General features: G+C 33.7%; 1 protein-coding gene across 17 annotated transcripts in view; it reads right to left on the bottom strand.

The window, feature by feature from the left end:
• Positions 1 to 1241: 1241 nt before the first annotated feature.
• LOC108603309 (glutamate-gated chloride channel) overlaps positions 1242 to 17971 on the bottom strand; it is a 30647-nt gene continuing 13917 nt past the window's right edge. The window contains exons 2-14 of one of the 17 annotated variants that reach the window (XR_001915290.2): positions 17586 to 17712; positions 16560 to 16672; positions 16146 to 16213; positions 9790 to 9859; positions 9493 to 9729; positions 9274 to 9408; positions 6798 to 6950; positions 6437 to 6616; positions 5244 to 5350; positions 4323 to 4447; positions 3302 to 3418; positions 2142 to 2239; positions 1243 to 1369 (exon numbers count right to left, since the gene is read on the bottom strand). Coding sequence is in view for 16 of the 17 variants with exons in the window: in XM_017991993.2 (XP_017847482.1) it covers positions 2212 to 2239; positions 3302 to 3418; positions 4323 to 4447; positions 5244 to 5350; positions 6437 to 6616; positions 6798 to 6950; positions 9274 to 9408; positions 9493 to 9729; positions 9790 to 9859; positions 13931 to 13998; positions 16560 to 16672; positions 17586 to 17650 (1398 nt within the window). In the remaining variant the exon portion in view is untranslated. Of the gene's footprint in view, positions 2240 to 2814; positions 3419 to 4322; positions 4448 to 5243; positions 5351 to 6436; positions 6617 to 6797; positions 6951 to 9273; positions 9409 to 9492; positions 9730 to 9789; positions 9860 to 13930; positions 13999 to 16145; positions 16214 to 16559; positions 16673 to 17585; positions 17713 to 17971 lie in introns of those variants that run through there. The other 16 variants (XM_017991994.2, XM_017992001.2, XM_017991993.2 and 13 more) reach the window with 16 other exon arrangements.

Below are 17971 nucleotides of genomic sequence, written 5' to 3'. Positions count from 1 at the left end.
CTAACAACGAGTGAGAATTGCGTTTGGTGATTGAAAGATTAAATTGATTGATTGAGAGTGTGTGTGTGTGTGTGTGTGTGTGTGTAAATGCAAATGGTAGGGCTTTAATTGTAAAGTCATTGACTAGTTCATGTGAATGGATTGAATTTGTTTTGCTTTTTGTAACACCAACTATATTTAAATGTTTTTGTTTTGTTTGTTTCTTGCTTAACTTAGCTACATATATGTTAACTTATGCGCTACGTTCATCTTGTTAAATGTTAAATGTTTACTTTCAACTTGTAAGTCTTTGTTTTTTCTACATTTTGGTATTTAGAATGCGCCTAGAAGTTGTGCACCTAGCTGTATATAGCTAATGTCGTTTCTTACGACACTTTGTTCATTACATTTAAACTATTTACATCAAAATTGGACTGCCGCTGCTAAACAACAACTTTGCGCCTCATTGATAATTGACCAAATTGATGAACGGCAACTGCAGGCAGCACACAACCAATGCCAAGTAGTCGTCGTCATCTACAACTGAGCACTTGAATTCACAATTGCCTATTTGTGTATGTAATGTGTTTCATATAAATTATGTGTCCATAGGCTCAATTTGAAGTTGTTTCATGTGTGGTGTATGCGTGTAAGTTCGTTAGCGTTAAGGTCCTAGACTATATGTTACGTACATCAACATTGAATGAAATATCAATAGATAGTTAAACATAGAGGTACATACACATACACATACATACTGTAGGACTGCTCATCATACTGCTGATCGCCCCAATAATTCAATTCAATTCACTACATCTACACACACATACACATATTTTTTGTTTGCTCACATTTAAAACCCTGTATGATCAATAGCTATCAATTTATTACACAATACAATATACAGCTATATGTTTTTTCTTCTTCTTCTTCTCCTTAGCGCCTGTGGCTGTTGTGCTCCGTATTTAGTATTTATTAGCTAACAGCGAATAGTTAGTTACATATGCTTGAAAACGTTTACTTCATTGGCACAAACTTTACAACATTTATTTTCCATCTCTGTCGAGGCTTAGCTTAGTGACAATAATTATGTGGGTGCGAGTTCTTATTGATTTTGATTTTATTTGGTAATCATTAAGTATTTTGTTGTGTCGTTTAGCTTACCTTAGTTTATTTATTTTGGTTTCTTTTTTATGGAAATTAGGTAAAAATATTATAGAAATTATAATAAAACAAACTTTAGGCAAAACAAGCTGAAGTTAATTAAAAATATTACAAAATATTGCTACAAAATATAATAGTTGGTTGCTTATTAGATTGTTGGTGTCATATTTATTGTTTGCTTTAATCGCTGCTGCTATGTAGAATTCAGTTTCAGTTTCAGTTTCGGCTACAAATCGAAAATCAAAAGTCGTTTTTTTAGTTTCTTATATTTAAACTGCAAGTGCATATGTATAGACTTGGATTTTAGCTAAGTATTTAGTTGTTGGTTTAATTGAACTGTGGCAGACAAACACTAAGTTAGTAGTTAGCAGGCCCAATTAGGCCTTTAGTTTGCTTCAACGCACACAAGGCACTTAATAAACAAAACTTACGTTCTCTCGAATACAAATTAATGGAGTTAATTTAAATTAATTTTAGACTAAATATGTATGCGCTTGCAAAAGTGTGTGTGTTAGTTTAATTGTGGGTGTTTCATCTAATTGTTTATGTATTAGTATTGTCTGTTAACTGGTTTTCCGGTTTATTGTTAAACTACTTAGGCAAAATAACTTACTAATTGGGCACAGGCGCTGAGTCGAGGGGCTCAATGCTGTGTGCCCAGTGTTAATAAAAGTTAAATCTAATAATAAATATACTAAATAAAATGTTTAACTAGTACTAATGCTATTAATAAGTGTAATGCAAAATGAGCTCTGACATGCCGAATATTATGTTTCGAAGTTCTAGATGTGAATGTTAATTGGCTGAAATTTAAATGCTGTTAAATGTGGTTACCGATTGCTCGTTCAGAACCGAATCAAAGTGAAATATATGCATTACTAATAGCTACATGAAATTAACTTATGTTATTTATTTGAACTAAATGCAAGCTAAATTTACATAAAATAAATCAAACTGTACTATTAGTAAAGGTAATAGTAAAAGATAGCGGTACCCACCGGTTCACTCTTGCTCTATGTTTTACACAGTTTCTGTTTCTGTTTCTGTCTCTGGCCAATTCGTTTGCAACTAAAAATGCTCGGACATATATTTTTGTCTGAATATAAAACATAACACAATTAGTTTGCTTCGAACAGAAAGTATAAATTGCATGTTTGGCATGTTTTTGTTTGTTTATTTATGTTAAATTAATATATAATAATTGAATTTGCCTAGCATTTGAGCTGTGTTGTTGTTTTTGCTATTGTTGTAGTTGTTCGTTCTTGTACTAAGACTAAACTTAAATTTATCTATACGCATTTAGAATTCGAATTTGTAAAAACTAGTTTACTTAAAACTTAATGTACGCCGTATTTACAATAGCCGTAGTAGCTGCGACTTTACTTTGTATTAATTTTAATTTGTGTCTTTGTTGTTGGTTGTTTCATCAAGTTAATACTTAGCTAACTTAGCGCAAATTTTAAGTACAAATTAATTGCTAAAAAAATTATAAACAGAACATGCCGATTGCTTGCAATTGCAAATTTTCATCGTAAATTTATAACAATTTAATTTTTTGAATAACAATTTTGAGTGCTGTTTAGTAATTTGATTTAGTAATTAAATTTTTTATCTACTTTGCAGTCAAACTTGATTGATCGAACTTAAAGTTAGTTTCATACGCATATTGTATTTTTTTTTTTTTTTTGTTGTTGTTGTAATAGTGAAAATGCCTTGACGCGCATGCATCTCCCCACATTTTGGTTTTTGTAGCTGCACTTATTAGTTTATAACAAACATACGATACATAAATACAAGTATATACATATGTATGTATGTGGGCTTGAATTGTTAATTGGTTGTTGGATTCTACATAGCCTTGGGTCGCGAGTGACAGAGACGCGCTTTAGAAGGTCCTTTTGTGGATGTAATCAAAAACGAATCGAATCAAATCGAATTGAATTGAATTGAATCGCAAATGATACGCAATACAGTTATAAATGAAGCGAAGAAACGAGGCAGACGGAAACGAAAAGCGTAAAATAGTTTTCATAAATGAAAGTAGAAGTGAAAGAAATAGGTTAGTACATTCATTCATGGCTTTGGCTTTGGATGGCCAAAGTTAACAACAATAAAGTAATTATTCATTATCATAATCATAATTGGTAACGGCATTTACTCATCCTCCTCCTCCCTGAAGAGATATGTGCTCCAGTAGACCAGATTGAAGAGCGCAAAGACCAGTGGGAACGTGATGCGCGATATGACATCGATTCTCTTCGATCTAGAACATTGTCTTGGATAAATATTCAACAAGTACGAAACACATTAATTGATCATCTAGAGATTGGCTTTTTGATTTGTGATTTGTTGTCTTTACGTTTTTATTTTTATTTTCATTTTTTTTGCTGTTTTTTTTTTAACTTTTCTTTTCTTTACATTTGTAATAATAATTATTTGATCTGTGTGTGTTTTTGTCTGTGGCAAATAAAATTGACAAGGCATACAATTTGTTTGTTTTAAATCGAATAGATGCTATGTGTTTGAAACTGAAAATGTGGTGCCACAGCAGGATTGAAAAAACTATAAACAGCTGGGAGCGCTAGCAAGGGATTTGGGTATACTAAGGACTGGTCAACAGCATTCTACAACAAAAGCAAAAAGTTTAAAACAAACAAATCAGTTAAAACCAAAGCGCGCACACAAGTAACATTAAGTTTTTATTTTTCTTTTTTGTTTGCCGATTAGACTGTTTAACAACAAAAGCACATTGATAAAATAAGTTGGCAAGTTTGTAATCAGCGTTAGTAGTCAAATTAAATAAATACGTTTACTTGACTGGACACTCAGCTCAGTTGGAAAATCATTTGGCAAGCATTTGAAATAAAGGTCAGCGAGCAAATAAAACATTGTCAAGCAGGCAGCAAAAGCAGAATTCAAGTTGGTTTTCATTACAAGTACAGAATTGAATTTCAGGTTCTCAATTAGTGTTTAGTGTTTAGTAACTGGCAAAGAGCACAGAAAGACTCTTCAATAAAAGAGAAAGAGAGATATTTATAGATAGATAATACATATTCACAACATCAAAAAGGAAATCCATCAACTACTACGATTAACACATTGAACTATATACAAATGTATTTTTCATTTTTCATTTTTTTTTTTTCTTTTGTGATTCAAGCTGGCTGATTGTTGGTTACCTTGTGGGGAACTTGGAGAGCCAAGTTTTGCAGCAGCTTGGACGCTTTGGTGGCTGCATGTGCACCTCGCATTGGCGCAGCTTTTCCAGCGCCAGTGGATCGCCTGGGTGGCGCACCAGCGGCTTCTGCAGGGGCGCGCCGCGCGAAGAAAATTGCGATGCCGTTTGAGATGAAATTTTTGATTGTAGATTTGGTGATGCAATGAGAGAGGAGCGAAGGAGCGAATGTGTTGTTGTGTATGGAATGCACCGATTACGTGTTGTGTAATCGAAATCACAATTACAATGGCAGTGGCATGTGCGTAATTTTCGTTTAATTCCATTGCAATTTATCATTGAATTCCCATTCGGTTGGTTGGTTCGTTGGTTGATTGCCCAGCAGCGAAGTTTGGTTGATGATTCATGGGTTGAGTTTGAGTTGAGTTGAGTGTAATGGAAATGTGTGTCGGCGGTTGAGATTGTGTTGGTTTAGATGTGGTTTGATTTTGGTTTAGTTTTGTTTTTTTTTTTTTGTTTGATGCGGTTGTTGTTGCACGTTTGAAAAAAAGTTGTACAATTTGGAGTTTGTTTTTGTTGTGTGTGTGGGTGTGTGTGTGTGTGTGTGTGTGTTGTCGAGGAAGTGCACATGTGGTTTATAATAAAAAGGAGGCAAATATAATAGAAAATAGTTGTTTTAATAGTTATATCATAAACATTTTGCAATTGCCAATTCGGGTCGCTGAACAACAAAAAGCAGTTAAAGTTCTAAACTATTCAAGCTCTGACCATAAAAGTGAAATATTTCAACTCATAAAACGAGGCGACTCCTCCCCCACCCGCTTCTCTAGTTGATTTAAAGCATTTACATATTATTCCCTAACCGTATTCAGTTCGCCCGAAATAGCTGTTAGCACTTTAAAAAGATTAATTGAAATATAAGTACCATTGCGAATGTAGCATTGCTATCTGTGTCGAGCAGATCTGAAGCAGCGTCTAAGCTGGCCTGCTCCAAATCGCGACGTTTCTTTTTAATATTCTCCTTATGCATGTCTGCGGTCCGATCCGTATATGTGGCATGGGATAGAAGTTATTTTCACAAGAATTTAATTGTTCCACACAAAATTTCGATGCACAATCAAATTTGGCATAATTTACACAGTTGGGGGTTAGTTTAGTTTTTTTTTTTGTTTTTTGCATAGCACACATTTATACAGTTATACAGTTAGATAGCGATAGTTACAGAGTGAAAAAGAGACACAGAGAAAGAGAGAGACAGAGACAGAGAGATAGTTACACAGAAAACATTAAATAGTTTCAATTGTCACCAAAAAAAAATAAAACAAAAATCAATTGTGCATAAATCAAAAGAGTTTAGTGTGTTTATTTTACAACATTGTTTATTGTTTTATGTACAGGCAAAATGCGATAACAAAGAAAAAATTCGTTTCAAATGTTACAGTGTTAAAGAATAATTTGTCCAATTTGTTTATGTAGTTTGTTGTATTTTTTTCAAACGCGTAGTTTATGATAGGTAGGCGAAAGTGGGCATGGTTGTATGTGTGTGTGTGTTGATAATGGGCGCAGAATGAAACAAGAGAGTAAAATCAAAGACAAAAAATTGTATTAGTAAAAACTCACTTAGACGTTAAATTGAATTACAAAAGAAAATAGTTACAAATGAATGAAACGGTAACATAAAATGAATTGAAAGTAAGTATGTTAACTATAGCTAAAAATATATGTTTGCTGATTAGGGTGAACTTAGTAGTTAACAATTGGCAAGTTATAGTGTTGGTAGTAGATCAAAAATCAGCTTGTTATTAATTATTGCCCAAGAAGTTGTGTGCGATTCCGACGTGTAGATGTAAAGCTGGCCCAGGCATGTGTGTAACTTGTATGTGTGTGTGTGTGTGTGGTTGTGCGTCCAATTTACTCAGTCAGTTAGTCAGTAGGTGCAACAGATTACGTTAGTGTGTGTGATTTGATAGTTAAGTAAGTATTTACAACATACGTTACATATTCGTAGTTTACGAATCAAAATAATGTGAAAGTATAAACAACAGTAAAAAATAGATAAACACCATTGATTAATTCATTATAGTTAGTTAGTTAAGAAGCATATCAAATCTCAATTACTAGCTTTATTCAAACCTGAGCGGGAGGCATAGTTCACCAATGCGAACTCAAGCAGCGCTCCAAAGACAAACGTCAAACAGACGCCGGTCCACACATCGATGGCCTTTGTGTAGGAAACGGGTGGCAGTGAGGCATTAATGCCCGATGTTTGTGTGGCCATGGTAAGCAGTGTTGTTACGCCTGAAATTATGCCACAAATAATTATTTAAACACAAGTACAAACACACTGATTCACTTCATACTGCATACGCTTATGCTAAATGCTAAAGGATTAAGCCCGCTGGCGATCAGCATTTGTTTCATTAATTGTAAGTTCAGCTATGTAGTTCGATTTGGATTTTGTTGAGCTTTTGACACTTACCTAACGACACTCGCGCTGGCACTGCACCTTGATCCAGCCAGAATGATACCCATGAGACAATGACCAACATACAGCATGGTATATAAATTTGTATTAAGTAATATGAGAATTCTCGCTTGAATAGTAGATCGACTTTGAGGCAACTGTATTCACCTATGAGTATACAAGGTATATAAATTGTGTCAAACTCAAAAGTTCACGGGAGGATGTACACAAAGAGGCGAGAGAGAGAGTCAATTTACACACACATATACACACAAAAAGAATAAGTTACACACGCTCATACATACGTACATACAGAAGATATCCAATAATTTGTAGTACAAGAAATTGTCATCCAATAAAAACACAAAACATAAAATGTGGCTTGCATTAAAATTTTGCGCAACAAAATCAAGAGAAAATCAAAATACAAAATACAAATTGGCGCACACATTTATAAATCGAATTTGTTGTTGTTGTATTTATGTACAGGAAAAAGGTGGGTTTCCAGAAACAAAATAAATAATATTATGCAGAAAACACAGTTTGTTGTTGTTGTTGGTGGTGGTGTTGGGTGGTTGTAGTAGTTGTGGAGCAAATTTTATATTTACACACAGAAGAGAGTGGGTGAGCGCACTCAGACGAAATAAAGGAAATCAGAAAACAAAAAGGTAATAGAGTGTACAACAGAATTGCGTTTTTAGGTTGAGGAGCACACTTAGAATGACAGTTGGAAAATTATAAAATGGCATCATAGGCAAAATGTATCAACATCAATTCAATTTCTGACTGTATTTTGGTTTTTTTATTTTTTTGGCAACAACATTCTTAACGGAAATGAAGTTCGCTCGACTGTCAGGGCCAGCATTGTGCGCTGTACTCACACACATACATGTGCGTGAGTGTGTGTGTGCATATAAACACATGTGTGTTTTTTCTATATTTCGTTGCTTTTGCTTCATTTCCGTTAATTTGTTGGCAATGCGTTCCATACTCTTCAAGACAAAGTTGTTTATTATTTTACATTCTCATATTTTTTGTTTGGTTTGTTTGCTCAGTTTTTTGCTCATTAAATGTATATATTTGCACTTAAGCTGCTGCGCATTGGTCCTAGGCACACACATAGCATCTGCTGCTCTCTGTTTTCCTTCTCTGCCATTAATCAAATGAATCTCTCATATTTGATATCGCGTGTACATTTCAACGGACTTTAATTAGCACACAGCGCTCTCCATTAACGTGCATAGAAGATATAAGATTAATAATTAAGGCCGAGCTAAATGCAATAACTACGCAACGACTAAAGAGTAAATTTACTTTACTTGAGAATATGTATGTTGTTGTTTTGCTTAAATATTGCTGCGTGAATTTTTTGTATTTTTTTTTTTGGGGGGAATTATGAGAAAGGCTCATGCGTCAGGATGCTAAGATGAGTAAAGCGTATGATTGAATGAATGATGCACACACACAGCATCAGCTCATAATTGTCCAACTGCTGTACAAGCTGACGGCTTAGTAATAGTTCTATGTACATTGAAACAAATGCCAGCAGCAGCATCATCATCATCATCATCAAACTTTGCTATATATCAATCTAACCAAAATGCTGACATACAGCCAAGCCAAGCAGTTTGCCAAGTTATTGAAAAACTTTCTGCGTATTTGTTCAACGCGTCGTTGGCATCAATGATGCCACGGCAACTGCATAATATATATTTGTGCAAGTTTAAGCAACTACGTCGCAAGCAATTTCCTCGATTAATTTAGTTTCCGTGCCATCGTGGCGTGTACCTTTGGCATTTTCTTTCTTTTTCACAATCATTTTCCGGCTTTGCATTTGACTGTTGCACAGCCCACAGCTGCAGTTCAGTTCAGTTCACTAGTAAGCAGTTTGCTGGAAAGCAAAGTAAACATTTACTTAAAGTGTGTTCCGCTTTCAATGTGCGCATAAAAGTTGAGAGGTGTGGACTGGCTATGCGTCAAATTGCCAAACTGCACTAAAATGTATGCGACGGCTGAGTGTGTGTGAATTACATCGTAAAAAGTTGGTTTTATGCGATTCGGGTATTGATAACGGCTTGGCAAGATGCTCCTGTCTGAACGGCATCATTAGACTCCTGTCGGTGTGTGCTTAAATGTGTGTGTGTGTGGTGTATGTGTGCTTATGATACCGCTCGAGCATATGCTAACTACGCTAAGTATAGTAACTGGAACTAAGTAAGTTTTAATTGTCAACTGCCTGAGTTGCATGCAGCGCCTAATGCATTTTTAAAGGGGTTCAAAAATTAAACAATAAAACAAGCAAAAATTAACAATGAAATAAAAGTATTATGTTATATATGTAGCTATTTAAATAAGTAGTAAGTTTACTTTGTTATAAACGCAATTCAAGTTAAGTATAAAGTTAAGTTAATAGAGAGAGAAAGAGAATTATATATGAACGCAATAACAAATCAAAACTGCGAACGAGTCACACACACACGAAAAGACGTACCCGTGTTGGTTTTACTGTTACAGTAATCAGTCAAAAACTTCTCCAATGTGAAGCGTGGTAGGTGTAAGTTCTTAACCACCTGCACTGGATCTCCTTCCTTCCAAAGGAATACCAAATCGTTCGTAGTCCAGCCATCTAAATTGCGTGACAGCAAACAAGAGAACAAATTTATATAAGTAGTAGCTAAGCTAGAAAACAAAAACAGAAACTTTTGCCTACAGCTTGCCATGCGAAGTGAGCATATTTGCCTATCCAGTGGATACAGTTTTAGATTCATTGGACATGCCAATGTCAATGAGATGCGTATACTGTAGAGCACCGAGCCGTTGGGAAAGATGCGTATATACACGTTGGGCATAATGATGTTGTGGAAATGACCCTCTTTCTCGTTGGAGAAGAAAAGATCCGGCATCCAGACACGATTTGCTTCCGTCAGCGTCAGATACTTTAGACGACCTGCAAGCAAACAAACCGCAATATTAATCATACGCCCCAGCTACACAATTGTCTGCTTACCTTGTATATCATCAAACTTTAGACGCTCATCCGTCCACTGCTCTCGAAATGTTAACTGTACGCTGTACTCCTGCAGATCAGCAACGTTGATTGTAAAATAAAATAATTTATTAGCAAACATTGTTAATCAAGCGATTTTAGTTTCTGTTTCAATCTCAATGCAATTCAATTTGAACTACAATGCAAATAGCATATTCTCGAATTAAAAGGGAGCATTAAATAAATAAATTTTGTTTTGAAATTGATATCATTTGATTTTGATTGAATTTAATACGTTTTTCGTTATGTGAGGGGCTGTTCAATTGGGTTGACTGGCAAATTGCTTTTCAAAAAGGGGCATTGCTTTACTTTCAAACTGATTTTTTGTGGTAAGTTGAGTATGAAAGAGCGAGCAAGGCGTAGCGTGGCATGGCGAGGCGAACGTACTTCGAGTTAATTGTTTTTATAGTAAGTATGTTTGTAAGTGGGTAGAACTGTTGTTGGATATATATCGGATCGTTTGCTAAGAATCTTTTGTTTTGCGCCAATCAATTCAGTTTCAGTGTTTCGTTTCAAATTCTCAATTTGTGTATAAGCCATAATAATGCAATATGCTGAGCATGCAACACATCAGCATGCAACACCAAACATTTGTAGTAGGCAAAATATGAAAGCAAGCATTAAGTAAAAGAGCGTAACGTGCCAAATATGCAAACATATGAAAATAGAAACGAGCAGGCAAAGCAGGCATAACATACTAAGTATAAGACTTATAGTAATTATAATAATTTATACATATAATATTAAAAGCTTAAATTTACCTAAGCTTATGCTAAGTTTATTTAAGGGCACGCAACAAAATTAGAAGCGCAATTAAACAATTGCCCAAAATATGCGCTAAACTATTCAAAAACACTTCATAGCGATTTTATATATTTAATTTAAGTTACATGCTTATGGGAATTACACACGTTTACATTGAGCAGTATTTTCATTGAATAAAAATAAATTGATTGTGGCATAAAACATAAAAAAAGAAATAATTATTGAGTAATCACTTCCTGTTAACTGTTAAAGTATTTATAATGTAGCTGCCCTTAGTTGTTATTGTTTTCGTTTGCAGTTGAAATCGCTTTTATTTAATTAGCGTTGCCCAAAGGGCAGTTAAATTGTAGGCTAGAATTGTAAACATATTATGTAAAGAATAAACAAATAAATTAGAGTAATTATTACAAATAATTGGCATTGATTGGAATTATGTTCATTCGTTTGTTTTTTTTTTTTTTTTGGTTGTTGTAGCGTAAGTTTAAAAAAGTGTGACTGGCGTCTGTGTCATCAGCAGACATAAAATGATGATGATAATTTGCTAATGGAAAACTGACTGATTAGTCGAACAATGTGTTTACTATAAACACACGGCAATACTTAGACTTATATAGTACTTACACTTCGAATTTGGCACATATATATAAATGAGTTTGATTGAGGGAAAAGCTGAAGTTTGGAAATAATAAAATGCGAAGTGAAGTGAAATGAAAAATGAGCTTGTGAACGCGATGAGCATTAATGTCGCATGTATATACTACATATCCTTAAGCTAACATATAGATAATTGTCAATTTAAAACTAGCTTATATATTAAAGATTCTATATCAACGCTCTTCAAACTATTCCAGCTGTATTTGAATTTAAAAGTGTATAACTTGAAAATAATTTGATTAAGCTTTTGTACATAACCACAAGGAGAAAATTAATGTGTTTGTCTCTCTAGCACACACACACATAAACAATATAAATTATGCTTAGTACGCACATGGATAAGTAGACATTTGAAAATATATATTACTGTGGGAGTAAAACATTTGCATGACAATTACAAATCATTTACTCAGTTATTATTATTATTATTCCATTTGTACAGACTTGACATTGAAGTAGAAATTGCAATATACATGAGTGTTTATTACCAGCGATTTGTTAACATATTTTATTTTTATTATATACGTAATATACAAGTTTGTTTTACAGTGTTCATACATATAGCTTATAGTAGTTTATTCAAAATTGTTGTAATAAGCAAAGCTTGTGATTTAAATATTATACACAGCCACACACACACATTCGTACACATTACATTTACACGCACACACACCTAGTGATATTGGTAATAGCAAGGTGTTTAAGTAAGCGCTTTGATTTGTACTTGTTGTAGTTGTTTTTATATATAGTACATATAGTTTTTTATGTAGTATCTGCTCTGGTTTAGCTGTTTGCTGTTGCACTTGAGCCAGACTCACCATTTTGTAATCATCGATTTTCGATATCGAGCGCAGAAACATGTTGACCTGGACACGTGTGGGTAAATTGCCTAAAAATGTTCATTTTAAAAATCGAGCAGCAGTTGCTTCATGAGTTAACAAGTTGAGCATAAATCTGACTTCTGTATTTGTACAGTTTTCATGAATTGCAGCTTATGTTACCTTAAACTAATGCGGCTTACATAACTAACTTAACGTATTGATGATTTGTATGTGCACGAAATGTTTGTAAATAACTTAATGCAAACAAAATAAATATAAAACGCATAAGTATCCAATTGAAGCTCAAAACAAATGTTTAATTATTCTTGATTAGGGAAATGTCTAAGTGGATCTCATTGAGATATGTAATTTTCATCAGAATGTGCCATCACAATCGCTCTACCGATTTTCAACAATTATTGTATTATTATAATATAATTAAATTATATTATTTTAATAACATGCCACACATTTTAAATTAATTTAATGCAGCCTTTGCCTTGTTAATGAGTTATATAATGCGTGTGATTAATACTTTATTTTTTCGACTCATATAAAACCAAAGTGAAATCATAATTTAATAAATATTTTGTAAAATTATGAAGTTCGGTGAGTTGGGTGGGAGTTGGGCATGAGCAACAAACGCACGTACAAAGCACACAAAAGTTAACACTTCACGTTTGAATTAATATAGACTAAGTATATGGATTAGCAGTAATTAAAAAATATCTAATAAATTTCATAAATTTAAAATGTTAATTTGAAAACAATACAATTATATGGAGGTTATACATATGAGAGACACAAGGACCAGAGATGACCATAGCATTTGTCACTTCGACCGTTAATAGCATTTGTATTGATAATTGAATACAAGATAATAAGTTAATTATTGTATATAGTACGCATAATTAACACTGAGAGAAATACATTATTGTTAAATGTTAGAGCGAGTTAGATATAAGTAGATAACGAAAAGAGTTATAGACACAGTGTGTTGTACAGTTGGAAATGTTGGAAATATAGAGTGAGCTTTTAAATAAAAATTATTGTTATTTTATAGAGAGAGAGATAGATAGAGAGAGAGAGAGATAGAGAGAGTTGCATAGGAAAGAGATCCAAAAAGACATTTTCTTATTGTCTTGTTCACTAGAAAACGTTTAAAGTATTTTATTTTACATTTTTGATCACAAAAAAACATTTTGTTAAAGAAATCATAAAACACAATTAATTAATTTATTAATTAAATTCACCAATGCAAACTGTAGTCTAAGAAATGATAAGAAATATCAAATTGATATGCAAGGCTAATTAAATATCTAACGAATATTTTTTGTAGTTCAAATAAAAGCTTACATAGAAATGAAAATATAATCGACAAAATTAGAGCACATCGATAGTCAATATTCATTATATTTAAATATGTATAGAGTTCAATATATATAAGATTGTAGTTCATCAAGTGTTTTGTTGGTCAACGCATTGGCATAGAGTAAAGACATAAGACTAAAAGACAGTTACATTCATTTCTTAACGATTTTCAGCCTAACGAGAACTGATTAACAATTGGACTGAGATGGGAGCTGGGATAAGCCTAAATTACACTGGTTGGCACGCAGAGGCTTAAATCACTTGCATTGCTTAGACACACAGAGTCCTAAACAACGAGAGAGACACAGAAGAAAGAGACAGACACTAACAATAAGTGTTGCAGGGAAAGTGAGACAGAGACATTTAATGGTCATGGCCTAAGTTTAAGTTAAATGTGTCTGATTGTATCTACATAGCTTCATTTCATTTCACTTTGTTTTTTATTTGGTTTTTTTGCAATTTGAATTTTAGATTCTGTTGCGCGAACTTACCATAGTTACATCATCGATTTTCGATATACTTCTAACGAATATGTTGACACGCACAACAGCGGGGCCATCTGGAGGATGATATATGTGTATGCATATAGATATACCGTTTTGCAAGACAATTCAAGTTCAGTTCAGTTCAGATATAATAAGCAATTTTAACTACTACTGTCCACAGTCAGGAACTTTGCGGTCTCTGTGGCTTGCTGCTGCTGACTTTGCACTAAACTTAACCTATAAAATATTTAAAATGACCCAAATGCGAGCGAAACCCGAAAAATTCCTTTGCGTATTCCTTATGCCGTTGAGGTCTTATCGTCGTATGCTTTATGAGTGGCGCTGTAATAAAGTTTTATTTTTACGACTATGCCTGCTTACTTGCTATAGAAGAAGTTGGCGAAACAACTTTTGCTCACATTTTGTTGTATTGCTTACACAGCTAAGCTAATTTATAAATATGATCTTTATGTAAGATATTAGAGCTAAGTTAAGCTAAAGGTTACTTGCTGACTTGATTAAGGTGCTTAGAAAGTTCCGTTGTTTATCTAACACCATTAAATTTTGTAAAAATGAGTGAGGTGTGTGTGTGTTGTGTGTGTTAAATAGTGTTGTTGGTTGCTTGGACATTAATAAATAAAGTTTGTAGCAAGCTTTGAAATTAAATCGAGTGTGATTAACAGCAGCGCGTTGTTGTTTGGCCGCTCATTTGTATTAACTAATTGAAGGGCTGTGTGTGCAACGCGTTAACAAATGGGCAATATTCACTTTATTTACTTATACAAATGACTAGTCTGGCTGCTATATATATTTATATATATGCATGTATGAATGTATTTGAGTTGCAATGTGTCGCACTGTTTTAAATATTTATGATATTTCTGTAATTTTAATGATGCCATTGCTGCGGCAAAAGTCAACATGACAAAAAAAAACATACGGACACACCAAGAGTGAGAGAGAGAGAGAGAGCGAGAGAGGGATAGAGTTACACATAATAATTTAATTGTAGGAACTGTATGAAATCAAAATTTTATTGTATTCGAATTGAGAATAAATTATGTTCAATTGATGATGTGGCTATGAAGAGGGGAATAGTGTGACGGGGGGAATAAAACAAGCACACATACGCACATCAAAAAATGGATTCTTAAAAGCTGAATACATTTATTTATAATTTAATATGCGTATTGACGGCCAGTGGTATGAGTGATTAACTGGAAAATTTAAGATGTTTAACTTTATTAAATATTTGTGTAATATATAGCCATCAATGAAATGAATTGGAATATATACAAACTACAAACATTATGCGCACATTCATATAAATTAATTGCCATTTGTTATAAAGCGACGTATTCGAATTCTTACGCCGTAATTGCCAATTGTAAAACAATATAATTTTCTTTCTGTTGAAAATTAAATAGAATTGAAAACATGCTGCCAAACGAAATGTGACTGTGTTTCATTGCTGCTCCTAAAAGCAGGCAATAGCGTTTGTTTTGTAAGTTGGTGTGCGTGTTGCTTTGTGTATTTTTATACATTCAAAGAGTGTTTGTTGACTTGGGGTTGATGATGTGAACTAAATATTGGCTATGCACTCGAAATGAAAATGCAACTAACGTTGGCTCTAAGAACTGCTGAAAAAACAAGCAGCTCGGCATATACTCTCATGTGTTTTAATTTATATATATGTAAGCACACACAAGAGTATACAAATACATGTGCCATTAAATTGGTTTGCTTTCAAAAGAGAAACACGAAACAAACGCAAGAAACGCAACAGCAACAAAGCTATTTGTATGTGGCTCAAAGAAAGCAGTAAGGTTAAAAAGTTGGGAGTAAGAGGCAGAGGGAGAGAGAGGCAGAGACAGAGACAACTTTAACGCAAAACAAAGTGTAAAAGTTTTCTTTAAAAGTAGTAATTGTAGTTTTTGCTAAATAATTTCAACATGTATGTGATTATGTATGTGTATGTATATGCGTGTATATAGTTATATTTATAAGTACTAGTTATAGCAAGTAGTTAAAGAAGTAGTTATTGTTGCTATAATAACTGCAAACTACCAAAAAGTATTTCGAATTCGGGATAAACTAAAAGTCAGCTGTGTGTTTGCTGTTTCAGATGTAGAGCGGGTCTAATTTTGGCCAAGATGTTTGTGATTGCATTCGAATGAATTGTTTTTTTTTTTTTGTTGGCAACGTCTGCTATGGCACTTACCATTTTGATATCACTAATCGTCATTATACTGCGTACGAATAGATTGATTCTGACTATGGCGGGACCATCTGGCATAGAGTTGTTTTGTAAATTGTGAGTTAGTTGCAGTAGGTTTGAGTGACTTAACTGCTGTTCTAGCTAAACTAAGCGATACGCCTCCAGTTGACTAAACTAATTTAGTTGATTTCAATTATTGTACTTATAATTAGACTTACAAATACACATAAGCATAATTTATGACCAATTGTTGTTGTTTCGCGACAATATTCAGCAAGTTCAAAGCAAAAAGTATAACCAACGCAAAGTGTTAACAAACTCAACAATAAGTTTATAATAAATTTGTATTTTTAAAACTAGCAGTTATATTATTATATAAGTATATAGTTAAAAGTCCATAATTAGCAAATTGCTCACCTGTGCCATTTATTCCAGACGGTCGTATTCTGGCATCGTATTTGCCTGCACCTAAAATTTGATCTAAGACTTTTTTCTCCTTTTCTCGGAAATTTATTTTGGCATTATTTGCTCTGAAATCAGGATATGGATAGGTACGCACGTATAATTTTAATTTCTCATATTCATGTTAATTTTAATGTTGTGTTTTCTGTTTTCTTTGCTTTAGTTTCAGCATAATTTTGAAAGTGAAAAGTTTAATTTAGCATAAAATTGTTGCTCTCAAAAAATAAACAAAACGAATTTGCACAAAATGTAAAGTTACAAGTTGATTCAAATTGGTTTTTAAAAACTGTGTGTGTGTGTGTGTGTTTCAGTTTCATTATTGAATTCTCTGTGTGTGGAATTTCGGGAACATATTCATTATACACTGTTCGCACTTATCAACAAAAGCCAAGGCACAGTCAGGCTCAATTGCTCAATTGTTGACTCTGTCCTCGGCTTGAGCGTAAATAATTCCAAAATTTATGCTCCGAAAAAAATTTCAACGAAAATTAATTACATTTTAATGATGTTGTGAAGTGAAACTGTTAAAATGCATAATAACATGTTATGTAAATAAATTCTATATATATGAGAGAAAATGGGCGTGGCTGAGAACACAAACACAACAAACGTAAAATTGCAACTACAGCTCGCACTACAGCACTACTTGAAATATCATTTAAAGGACAGGCGACAGACTACATATGTTTATTACGTATACGCAGCAGCAAAACATGCACACACACACACATATGCGTATGCATGTATTGCTGGCGGCAAAGGCGTGCAACGGCCCAGCAAATTAACGGCAATTGTATGCAAATCGTATTTTAAGCGGCACTCTTCGAGTGTCCTGTTTGAACATAATAAGGCCAATGACGGCACTTGAAGTTAAAATGTATATGAAACTGCGTAAAAACAAAAAAGTTATGGTCAGTGCGCAAGAGTTATTAAAGCTACACTGTGTGTTGAAGCTGAGCGCATGGCATGGACAATACTCACAATGAAGCGCTGCACAGGCTGGTAAAGTAAAATATGGCCCAGAAGTAATGACTGGTGGGCACCATGGCTAGAAGTGTGCGCTGGTCTGCTGCCTCGACAATCCCTCACACCGATCGCTGCTGGCAAACTGTAAAATATACAAAGTAATGCATTAGAACAAGAAACTCAAAGTTCACACACACAAGCAGACGCTCGACATGTTGTAAGTGCTTAAAATTTAATGCGATAATTATTGAAGTAATGTGTTAATTTTCAATGCACACACACACACACATAAATTAAATTAGTGCTTATAGCTTAAGTGCTGCATAAAGTTTTCGACGAAAGTTTTATATTGATAAACAACAGCTAAATAAGTTATTTTGCATAAAAGCATTCAAGTGCTA

The sequence above is a fragment of the Drosophila busckii genome, chromosome 3R (genome assembly GCF_011750605.1).
Source record: "Drosophila busckii strain San Diego stock center, stock number 13000-0081.31 chromosome 3R, ASM1175060v1, whole genome shotgun sequence".
In the NCBI taxonomy this organism is placed as follows: domain Eukaryota; kingdom Metazoa; phylum Arthropoda; class Insecta; order Diptera; family Drosophilidae; genus Drosophila; species Drosophila busckii.
This window is presented reverse-complemented; position numbering and strand designations above follow the sequence as displayed.